At 40.8% G+C, this 12,461-nt stretch overlaps 1 protein-coding gene across 2 annotated transcripts in view; it reads right to left on the bottom strand.

The window, feature by feature from the left end:
* RPH3A (rabphilin 3A) overlaps positions 1–12,461 on the bottom strand; it is a 373,169-nt gene that overhangs the window by 53,789 nt on the left and 306,919 nt on the right. For both annotated transcript variants that reach the window (XM_040346131.1, XM_040346123.1), the window contains 2 exons: positions 10,024–10,242; positions 5,319–5,398 (listed from right to left, as the gene is read on the bottom strand). In XM_040346131.1, coding sequence (XP_040202065.1) covers positions 5,319–5,398; positions 10,024–10,242 — 299 coding nt within the window. The remainder of the gene's footprint in view (positions 1–5,318; positions 5,399–10,023; positions 10,243–12,461) is intronic.

The raw sequence follows: 12,461 nt of genomic DNA on the forward strand, positions 1-12,461 counted from the left end.
ACCACTTTATTTCAAAAGAGGCTTTTAGCATGGGGGCAGCCATATTTTACATTTTCAGTTACAAATTTGCCTTAGGCTGGCCATAGATGGTTCGAATCTTGACCGGTTCAGCAGTGATTGGCAAAGACTCGAACCATCTATGAGCAGGCTGATTGTACCCAAATTGATCCATTGATCGACTTGGGAACAACCAGCATGTCAGATTTCTACACGTGATTACTGCCAGCGGCTACAGCAGGACCGCACACCCCACCCGCTGTGGTTGCAGGAAAGAAAATTGCATCAAAATTTTAATGTACAGTACTTTCAAAGGCTTTATTTATCTCGGTACCCTAATAACCCATATGTATTTCTAATTACTCTTTTTTTGGGGAATCTGAATTTTGCCTGCACACAGGTGTTGCTGCCCAAATGTTTAGATTAGATGAATTCTACCCAAGGCAAGCAATGATGGAAAACAATGTGTTTTATTGAGAGAAAAAGAAAATATATTGTCACAAAAAAGCTCTGCAACACTTGCAGTTATTCCTGTCACAGATAACAGGATCACTTTCTATTGATAGAGGGTGATCACAACACCCACATCATGCTCTGTAAGTTGCACAGCCTCGTTAATTAAGACCTCTGCTCTACCAAAAAAATAAAAAACGTTAACACATACCGAAAGTAAAATCTGAGGACCATAAATAGGGTATTTATAATTTAACACTTTCAGATAGGTAAGATAAAATAAGTCTTATGCCCAGAGCTTTTTTTCTCAGAAAATAGGTACAGGAACTCAACCACGACCCCGTTCAGATTTCAAAAACAGTAGAAGGGTCTTAAAGGGGCATTAAATACCAGGATTGCATTACATACAGAGTGCAGAGTTCAGGGGGTTACACACAGAGTGCAGAGCTGTCACTTGCAAACACAGAAACCAGACTTCTGTGTTTACAAGTGATTGTGGTGAGCAGGCACGAAAGGGTCTGAGCCAGAGGTGGTGGAACTGAGTTCCACCAAGTTCCCCCTGAAAAAAAGCCCTGCTTATGCCGCATACACACGGTTGGAAAATCCAACCGTGTGTAGGCTCCATTGGACATTTGCTGTCGGAATTTCCGACAACAAATGTTTGAGAGCTGGTTCTCAAATTTTCCGACAAAAAACTTGTTGATGGAAATTCCGATCATGTGTACACAATTCCGACGCACAAAATTCCACTCATGCTCGGAATCAAGCAGAAGAGCCCCACTGGCTATTGAACTTAATTTTTCTCGGCTCACCGTATGTCTTGTACGTCACCATGTTCTTGATGTTCGGAATTTCCAACAACATTTGTGTGACCATGTGTATGCAAGACAAATTTGAGCCAACATTCGTCGGGAAAAAAATCCACAGTTTTGTTGTCGGAATGGCCGATCGTCTGTACGCGGCATTTGTGTATTGTTATAATTCATATCTCATCTCTTCGAGAGGAGAAAGGACTTTGGGGTCAAAGGCATATTTTCATGAGAGAGCTGAAAGTAAATGGCACACCTATTGGGGTTGATTTACTAAAACTGGAGAGTGTAAAACCAATCAGCTTCCAAGTTTTCTTTTGTCAAAGCTTAAAGCTGAGTTCCAGTCCGCCAAATACTTTTTTCTTAAACCCTTCGTACTTGTCTAAACATATACAGCAACATTTAGAACATATCATATGTGTAGTCCATGTAGTTTGTGTTAAAATATTTGAATACTAACCAGATCTCCGAAGCAGGAAGGTTCCGGAAGCACTTTGTAACTTTAATGGTATCAGACCCTTAAAGTTCCGAGGTCCACCTCATATTAAAAAAGGTACCAAGATTAGTAAACTCCCTACTGGAAAGTTGGCAAGTGTAGCTCCAAGGAAAATAGAAAGGCAGCGCACTAGTAAAAAGGCTTGTGGATGTCTTTTTAGGGCCCAAGTAAGAGTAGCAGGTGGACACAGGGGAAGTGACCTCACGAGACAGGAAGTAGTGTTACCCTTTTGAAAATGAAGTCAGACAGGATTGGATCCCTGCAGGTGATAGATGGCACAGAGGGGCTAAAATGAGAAGGTTGTATTGTTGTTTTCTGTCCCTCTTCTGGGTCAAAACAAGGAGGGGGAGATATGTGAGCGTGTGGTACCCCATCAGGATAATGATGCAGGATTCTCAACCCGGCAGGTTGAGGGGCTCCAGTGGGCTTTATAGCTACACCAGCTAAAAATGTACACACTCCACTTTTACATACCGTCAGGGGATTCCCCCTTACAGTACATCCATGAAGATAAGTCTAAAATATGTGTTACCTGAGACATAGAGTGACTTGAATATATAGTACTTATTGGAGAAACTGTAAGATAAAGAGACAAATTCTGGCTATAGCTGCCCCACCCACTCACAGTTTGTTCCCAATAGGGGTGTTTGGGTGTCTCGGAGACATGTCCGGTTTCTCTAGTGGGGAGCCCAGTACAGGAAGTACTGGGACCCCATGGAGGTAAGAGGATACTTTGACAGATTTGTATTCCCTGGCCTGAAGCTCCCCTGCAGTAGCTGAAGCCAGCTGTGTGTGTGTTAGATCATAGTGGCCAGTGCCCCTTCCCATTCAGGGCCCGTGTGCTGCGCACATGGTTGGTATTCCACTGTCTATGCCCACCATCCACATCCTATATGGACTGTACACTGCACCCACATGACATGAAGACTCCATGCAATACAAGTCACACACAGTCTATGCCAACAGCTCCCCATATACAAACATACACAGCTCAGGGGGAAGGTGCCAGGTACAGACCTCCTTTGCTGACACTCCCAGAACCCAGCAGATGGCTGTCTGATTGGCTGGACTGCATACTAATTCAATTGAGAAAAAGCTTACCCACCCTCATCCCTCCAGGTGTCCACATAACGGGTACACAACACAAAGTTGCATCCCTCCATCCCTTACTTGTGGCACAGGACAGAGCGTTGCAGCCCAGTTCAGTGACAGCAGCTATGTCCCAGGGTCTCCTTCCAGATGTTATCCCATGTACCTGGCTCGTCTCTGCTCTGCTATGTGTGAGGCTCACACAGGAATAAGAATTGCACACTGGAATTTTTCACTGCGGCACTCGACGGAGGGGGAGCGGCGTGGTATCAGTGCCTAGTACAAGGCTCCCCACACAGCAGGTGGAAGATCTCACCCCTGCATGGTAGGGGCACAAGGTGGCTCAGGGGGATCAGAGCCTGCATCTGGGACACGACTGTGATATGGTGGGCTGCTGGGGCTGACAGTGGCCTGTTATTTTTGGGCAGCTGGGCTTAAAATAAGGTAGGGGCCTAGAGATGCTGCTCCAATAGCCCCTACGTTAATCTGGCCTTGGCTGCAACTGGTAAGAGATCGAGCTATGGGCCCCAGATTCGGGGCTTTTGCGCCGGAAGCCACCCTCTAGCGATGCCACTGACTGCATCTATAGAAACAGGTCACTTTTGGGCACAAGTTCACAAAAAGTATGCCCTAAAACATAGGAGACCACAAAAACTAGGAAGGATTTAATAAATTTACTGATAAGAAAAATTGTAATACAAGAATATAAATGTATAAATGTACACTATAAATTTCTCAAAGATAATTAGTGAAATTTGTTCAGTATATGCAACTGGTTACATGGACTTTAACCTCCGATAATAGGGAAAGGACTCTGCACTATAAGTGCTGTTAAAACAAAGAACAAACTTCCATGGGAACTAGTTCTAGCAGGTTCAGTATATTGCTTCAAAAAGGATGCATTTTTAAAAGCCCAACATATAAATGGACATTTATATTATTAAACCAAACCAGAACGTGAGTCCAGGGAGAGTACTGTTTCTCATACTGGAGTGATCTGGATCATGCTTTATAAGGATTTGGTTAACCTTTCTCTGGTTAAAGGGGTTGTAAAGGTTTGTTTTTTTATTTTCTAAATAGGTTCCTTTAAGCTAGTGCATTGTTAGTTCACTAACCTTTTCCTTAGATTTCCCTTCTTTTTTTTCTTTGTTTTCTTTGTCTGAATTTCTCACTTCCTGTTCCTCCTCAGTAAGCTGTTCTGGCTGACTAACCCCCATCCAGAAGGGCTCGGATGATGGGGGCAAGCTTACTGAGGAGGAACAGGGAGTGAGAAATGCAGACAAAGAAAAACATTTTTAGAAGGGAGATGTGAGGAAAAGGTAAGTGAACCAACAATGCACAAGCTTAAAGGAACCTATTTAGAAAATAAAAAACAAACCTTTACAATCCCTCTAATTTAGGGGTTACAATTTCTTACGATGCAAGGTTTTATAGTTTTACCTATTTAGTTGTTAAATACTAGCCATTACAGCCATAAACATTAGAAGTATTTTCACACAAAATAAGCACAAAATATATTCTAGCCAGACTGGCACTTACTACTCAGTCAAGCCCTTCTCTACTAGGATGGTGGAACTTGTTTCATGCTCCACAAAACTTTACTTAAAAAATCATAACCATATAGTGTTTCCCTCTCACTTTCTGGAGGCCATCATAGCCTGAGGCCTCGTACACACGACCGAGTTTTCTCGGCAAAAACCAGCAAAGAAACTTGCTGGGAGATATTGTGTGTACATTTTCGTCGAGGAAACTGTCAAGAAACTCGACGAGCCAAAAAGAGAGCAAGTTCTCTATTTCCTCGACGGGAGTCTCAAATTGGCTCGTCGAGTTCCTGGTCGGGCTGGTTTCCGACGAGAAACGCGAGCGTGTGTATGCTAAGAAACCCGCGCTTGCTCACAATAAAGTATGAGACTAAATGAGGAGTAAAAGTAGCATTTGTAATGGAGATAACACATTTTTCAAGCTGTAACAGACTGAAAAGTGCAAATCGTCTCTTACCAAACTTTTATTTAACACGCAAACACATGAAATTAGCAAAAGTAGCCCCAAGAGTTCAGCCAGTGGAATCGAACTTCCCCTGCCGTTGTATGTGTTGTGTGTCACCGCGTTTGAGAACGAGGAGATTTTGTCTTGACAGTGTGTACGCAAAGCAAGCTTGTCGAGTTCCTTGACAAGCCTAACAAGGAACTTGACGAGGAAAACGATGTGTTTCACCCGTCGAGTTCCTCGGTCGTGTGTACGAGGCCTGATTTGTTTCCCAAGGACTGGGAGACTCTGTGTGAAATAACATAATTAGGTTAATGCCAGATTTTCAAGAAACTCAGTAATGCTTTCCAAAAGCTTCATAATTTGGAGGGCAAGTTTTGTAGTTAGGGGTCCCGGCCTATAACTTTCTCCTAGGTAGGCATAATGAGGGAAGGGAGTTGTATGTTTTCAGATATGCTGTTGTTTTGTTAGCATTCATTGACACTTACCTTAGCTTTGATAATGATGCACTGCAAACTGCTATTGGCTTGGTCATACCACAGGCTAAATTCCAAAGCTCCCAGTGTGGCTTTGCAAGAAAGAATACAAATAATTATTTTAGCAAACTAAAATCACTCATGATTAAAATGATACACATAGACCCTAGAAAAAAAAAAGTTGGTCAATGCACCTGGCTACTCTGCTGGTAAAATGAATGGAGGACTGAGCAGAGATTTACTTTTCCTTTGTTTATTGTAGTACTATGAATGACTGTTATTCAACAATGGAATTCTTTTTGCCACTGGAAAATAAACCAAATTCTTCATGGGCTATTAACAAACAGTTTGTCATTTGCAGCAACTGTGCTCAGGAAGTGAAACAAAATCAATGAGGCATTACTGTTTTAAAGCGGCTCTACAAAAATCTTGTCTGTTCCCTCTGCACACCAGGTGATGGTTTCCTTCCCTCTTTATAAGAAACATCAGTGTAGGTTTCCTACCTGCACTTTGTCTACATAAGAAGAGGAAAGAATGCTTTCCTGTATATACATAGTAAATCTCAACAACAAGAAAGCTATTATGTAATATATATATATTACACAGAAAGTTCTGGAAAATTGGCCTGTAAGAGTTCACATGTGGCACCTCAAATTGTTTTACTGTTACTATGATGTAAGTAGATGAACACACAGCATATGCAGCAACCTGACCCATGCCTGAACAAGATATTTACATACATAACACATCAGTCCTACCCATCTGATTATTGTGGTATAGCCAGATTGGGCATTAATCATGTAAACAGGTTTTTCATTTCTCTGGTTAATGTGCCCAGGCCTAGACTATTTGGGGGATGAATCAGTAAGCCAGGATAGATTTTTTTTTTTAGCCAATTGCTACGTAGACAAGCCCATGCCTACAGCACTTCTCTCTACTTTATTAGCGCAAACTTGCATGTTTGCCTATTCTAAAGTTATTTTAGCTCAAACATTTTTTGCAGGTCATTTAACTTATTATTTGAAAGTTTTTTTCTGCAATGTTAGAAACAACTTCTTTTCACTGGCTCAGTTGAGGACTCTGATTTAAAGGGAATGGTTTCATTTATAATGCCCATCTATATTTATTATGGTCATTCCCTTTTGGAGCCACCAGGTGGAGCTTTAGGCTCCCTTTCCCATTTTCAAGGCCCTCTCTTTTCTGTAAAGCCCGTTATTTACAAAATTCAATGGGTTTTTGTTTTACCAAAGGAAAATATGTTTTTCACTTAGCAAAGGGAAAGGGAAATTTCCCTAGGGCTTAGTGAATGCTGTGAAGCTCATATGACTTCTATAATTCAATCATGTGCAAGAAGAAATGCAGGGTTTTTTATGTTATTTTAATTGTACGTGACTGGGTAATCTTTGCAAAGTGAAACTAAAACTTCACTGCATTTGCTTTTTTTTGTCAAAAATGGCAAAAAAATACAAACATCTGACAAAAAAATATGCAAATACTGTTGTATTGACTTTTTCTTAGATAACCTGTTGTACTCTGTGAATAAAACAGCATTTATGAATGTAAAAAGGAAAGTTTTTCCATTTTCATTAAAATAAATTAAAATAAAAAAATAATAATAAAAAAATAAACCTTTTCTTTAGTTTCTAACAGCAGAGCTGTTTAGGTCTTTATGGGTAGCCTATTCACAATTGTGTCTTATTGTTTATGAAACTGAGAGCACTACTGCCATACTTACTTGTTGACCTCCAAAACCAGATACCTAACCTTAAAATTATTTTAAGCCATTGGAAGCCATACTGTGTTTTTTTTTATACCCACACCACTGAGGGCTGCAGTACTTTAAAGGGTGTACTTAGGTAATTTTCTACACCCCCTTTACCATACCTTACTATTTACTGTCATCTGGATTTTTCTTAGCTTCCTAGGAGAAAGGTGTTTCTCTTGGCATTTGGTTGGGCATCAAGTCTTTCAACTCTAGGTTTTATTCTTCTAGGACCAGGGAATGTTTGGTGGATGGGTGAGTAGAAGGCACATTGAGTGCCACTTTTAAAGCCTGAGTGTAGAGACCCTTAATTCAGGCTTATTTTCAGGCTATGGGCAATAAGTTATTCCCATATTTTTACAAGCTATAAAAGAACCTTAAAACAAGCCATTTCTGATCTCTTCACCTGCTTGTTCTGTGAAGGAATTTACTCTCAAGGACCCTTCAAGATAACAACAAAGACTCTAAAATTGGGCTTTTGACAGTTTCAAACAGCTTAGAAACAGCCTGCTGTGTATTTGCATTAAAAGATAATAGGAAACAAAGCTAAGATTTCTGTGCCTCTGTTATGAAATGTGAAGCCTATTTTTCCCACAATGACTATAACCACAGAGGTGAAAAAGAGGTGGTTTAAAGGTACTTTATTGCTTATTTAGAATATGCAAATACTTTAATGTCGATAGTCTGGGCACAAGTTTACTTTAAGAATTCAACATGGTACATGACATGAAAATGTGCTATAGTGCATGAGTATGTATGAATGTATTTTAACCTGTGTGTGTGTTTCAATATCTCAAACATATATTTGTTGTTTATTTTGAAGACATTGTTTAATAGGAAACACCCTGTTCTAGGCTAGTTGAAATACTGTATCACGTATCATTAAATATACATAGAAGTACCCAATTATCACCTGCTTGTCACTATATAGCATTAACACTACACTAGTGAACATATACAGCCTCCCCACCTGCCTTTAACATATTTCTCTTCTCTAAATCCCCTTTACTTTTTGTGTTTCCTATAAAGGTTTAAAATAAAATGCCAAACTAAAATGACAACTATTTCCATTTTGTAAACTGTAAATCATTAGCCTGGAAGACGGCAAAAGATCTGAACTTATTTATGTAACACCCTCCTAGTTAAGTTGCTAGGGTGATGGGCAAATGTATTTCTTTTTGGCTCCTGTAATCAGTCAGGTAGCTGTTGATTGCTTTTGGCTATTGTGGATCTTTCAGGCTTTCTAGAGGCTTCTGGAACATAGGTGGTTGGGCAAGGCAAATGGGCAGCTTAAATATTTAATATGCTTCAGCTAATTCCTAAGAAGGTATGTCCATTAGGTGGCTGGGGAGCACATAAATAATCTGAAGCCTTGAGCAGTCCTACTGGAGGAGATTCCAGTCCTCTGTGCACACTGCTGGCATAGCAAGGAAGGCCTACTTCTAAAGGTCCTTTTCTGGAGCTAATTAAAGGATTTCACTTAAGCACCTGGTCCGGAGGGCTCACTGAAAAGTGCCTGGTGAAAGTTGGAAAGGGTCTGACTGTCCTACGGCATTGTAAGCATTAACTTCTCTCTCACTGAAGAGTGTCCTGTGGCTACTGGGAGAAGGCACCCCGTTATCCTGTGACATTGTGAGTACTGACCTGAGCTTAGGAGTGAGTGAGTGAGTAACTTGTATAGCGCAACAAATGTGAACTTAATCGCCTCAAGGCGCTTGGCATCCAGAGTAATTCCGGTCTTTTAGAAGAGGTGGGTTTTTAGTTTTTTCCTAAAGGCCCGATGGTTTTCCTCCAAGTGGATGGTAGTGGGTAGAGCATTCCAGAGCCGTGGTCCTTGGACCGAAAATCTACGTTATCCCTTCGATTTGTAGCAGGATTTAGGAATTTGGAGAAGGTTTTGGTTGGTTGACCGGAGCACGCGCTTGGTGATGCAGGGTTTTATTTTCTCGCTTAAGTATTGGGGAGCGTTCCCCTGTATACATTTGTGGGTGAGGCAGAGTGTCTTCAATGTCACCCGGTCCTGTATGGGCAGCCAGTGGAGGGACCTCGAGACCGAGGAGACTGATTCCGACAGCTTTTTACCTGTTACCAGTCTGGCTGCCGTATTCTGGACGACTTGTAGACATGAAATCTGGTATTTCGATAGTCTTAAGTAGAGGGAGTTTGCGTAGTCGAGTCGTGAGTTGATAATAGTTCCAACCACTACTGCTGTGTCCTCTTCGGGGATGAGTCTACGTAGCATACATCTACGTTAGGGTCCTAGTGACCGTGTGCCATTTTATTTGGATGGATCGGCCAGTATGGGATCGTTTTTAAAAAGGGACTGACATCTGTATTTTCTCCTGCTAAGAGACTGTTCGTAGAAGCTTAGCAAAGTTGAGTGTTCTCCTGCAAATATTTAGTAATTCTGGAGTATCCCATATCTCTCTACACTCCATCCAAGCTTTTCAGGACTAAAAATCCTAAAAAGACATCCCCTAGATGGGTTACTGAGCAAGAGTGAATGAACTGTTGCTGTGTGTCTTGCTGCCACTGCACTAATCTTAGGAAAGAACCGGTTAAAAAACACAGTGGCTCCTTCAGGGATAGCGCCACAAATATATAAACAATCATGATGCAGAAACTCATATCAACCAATCATACTTTAGTTAATTGGATACAGATTGTAATAGGTGAAATGTTGGCTGCAATTTGCTCTTACTGAATACATCTGTATCTACAACATATTCTATGTACAACTAGAATTTTCTCAACATCTCCAGAATTTAATATGTGGAACAATCCAGAGAGAATGACGACTATGTAATGTATTAAATGCGGTATGTGTGTAAAGCCATGTGTAAGGTCTTAATACATTGGCACTCAGTACTCTAACAATTGATGCTATACATTAAGTTTTGTCAGGTAGAAAAACAACATGCCTTGATGAAATCATTTACTTTTCCACCCACTCACTTGCTTCATCTGAGTCATAGCTATTAGCTTCCTCCTCTTCATCTTCTTGTGGTTGGGACTGCCGTGAGGGAGCTGCTGTAATGGTCGAAGGCACAGCAGCAGAGTAGGATACAGTCTGGCGAAGAGGTCGGTCCTCCCTGACACCTTGTGTCATGGGCTTCTCCTCCCTGGGTGCTGCAGCTGTGTATGCTTGTTCAGACTGGGATACAGGAGGACCACCTGTGGAGAACATTTAGTTCCTTGTGAATAATAAATAACAGATGCTATTCAAGGAATCTTACAAGGATTGTTGCTTGGAACACTAATCTCTCCATTTTTTAAACAAAATTATATTTTTACTTATACTAATAGAGACATTTATGCCATGTACACACAATCGGTTCATCCGATGAAAATGGTCTGATGGATTTTTTCATCAAATATCCGATGAAGCTGACTTTCATCAGTCTTGCCTACACACCATCAGTTAAAAAAACAATCGTGTCAGAACGCGGTGACGTAAAACACAACGACGTGCTGAGAAAAATGAAGTTCAATGCTTCCGAGCATGCGTCGACTTGATTCTGAGCATGCGTTGATTTTTAAGCAATGGATTTCCCCACAGACGATCGTTTTTTTCTATCGTTTTTTTAACCATCATATAATTTTAAAACAGGTTCTAAGTTTTTTCACCGATGGGAAAAAAACTGATGGGGCCCACACACGATCGGTTCATCCGATGAAAACGGTCCATCAGACCGCGGCATTAGGGTGCCCTTTGAAACAGACTCAATAACTGCAACGTACAAAATATATTTACCCACTGCAACAAATGGGATACAACTGTTTTCTGATCTGACCACAGTATAGTGACATCTGATTGGGTACTATCAATTACTATAAGCTGCATTTTGACATTGCTACAATGCCTTGTTGAGCACACATGATTTTTTTTTTTTTTAATAAAAAATATTCCGATTTTGCATTAAGGAAACTGTACACACAGTTGCATACATGTTTCTACAGATTTATCTTTTTTCCATGTATCTACTTTCCCTTCTGTGAAGCAAACAACCAATCATACTCATATTCAGTACTCTTTGTAAAATGTATATTTTTTACCACTTTCAAAGTTGTGTTGCTGCTTGGTCTTGCAATATTAAATGTGTAGTTAGTATTGGGCTTTAATGGGAATGTTTAATGCTTTTGTTCTTTTTTTTTTTTTCTTTTTTTTTTTTTTAGGTATGATGTCTTTTATACATTACATCTATATGGAGACAATGCCTACAAAATGTTGAACGTGTACCACTTGCAGCCAACAGGTGGTGACCTCTGTACAGAGACTGTTCTCCTAAAAGAGACAACTGTATGAATAAAGCCCTGTACACATGATCAGTTCGTCTGATGAAAACGGTCCGATGGACCGTTTTCATCAGACAAACCGATCGTGTGTGGGCCCCATCGTTTTTTTTCCCATCGGTGAAAAAACGTAGAACCTGTTTTAAAATTATCTGATGGTTAAAAAACCGATAGAAAAAAACGATCGTCTGTGGGCAAGTCTATCGGTTAAAAATCCACGCATTCTCAGAATCAAGTCAACGCATGCTCGGAAACATTGAACTTCATTTTTCTCAGCACGTCGTAGTGTTTTACGTCACCCCGTTCTGACACGAATGGATTTTTAACTGATGGTGTGTAGGCACGACTGATGAAAGTCAGCTTCATCGGATATCTGATGAAAAAATCCATTGGTCCGTTTTCATCAGATGAACCGATCGTGTGTATGTGGCATCAGAGAATAATCACACCTCCTCCCACTCTGCTTGTAGACAAGGGTATGGCTTAATTAGTCAGTTTATTTGGGCTAAAGCCTCGTACACACGACCGAGTTTCTCGGCAAAAACCAGCAAGAAACTTGCTGTTTTTTTTTTTTGCCGAGGAAACCGGTCGTGTGTACACTTTTCGACGAGGAAACTGTCGAGGATCTCGTCGAGCCAAAAAGAGAGCATGTCTTCTTTTTCCTCAACGGCAATGGAGAAATTTGGCTCACCGAGATCCTCGACAGCCTAACAAGGAACTCGACGAGCAAAACGATGTGTTTCGCCCGTCGAGTTCCTCGGTCGTGTGTACGAGGCCTAACAACAAGCATGAAGGCAATGCTAGGCTTTCTAAGAACTCCAGCACAAACACAAACATTTCTATTGTTTCGAATGTCATGGCCTTTTTTACTACTGCTACAATTGTTTGTTAGTTTCCTGAGCTGGAATGTCAGTATGAAAAATAACCTCTTCTTCTAAACCAAAAATCCGGAATAATTTGTTACCTGTGCCCACTCTTTTTCAAAGCTGATGTTCAGGTTTCCTGGGCTGATGGCCCAAATAAGCTATTTCTTTCACCAACATGTGCACCCACTGGGCGTACTGCTGTAGCCTCAGCTACATACAGTATACAACACCATG

This window comes from Rana temporaria, chromosome 1 (assembly GCF_905171775.1).
Source record: "Rana temporaria chromosome 1, aRanTem1.1, whole genome shotgun sequence".
Lineage (NCBI taxonomy): Eukaryota > Metazoa > Chordata > Amphibia > Anura > Ranidae > Rana > Rana temporaria.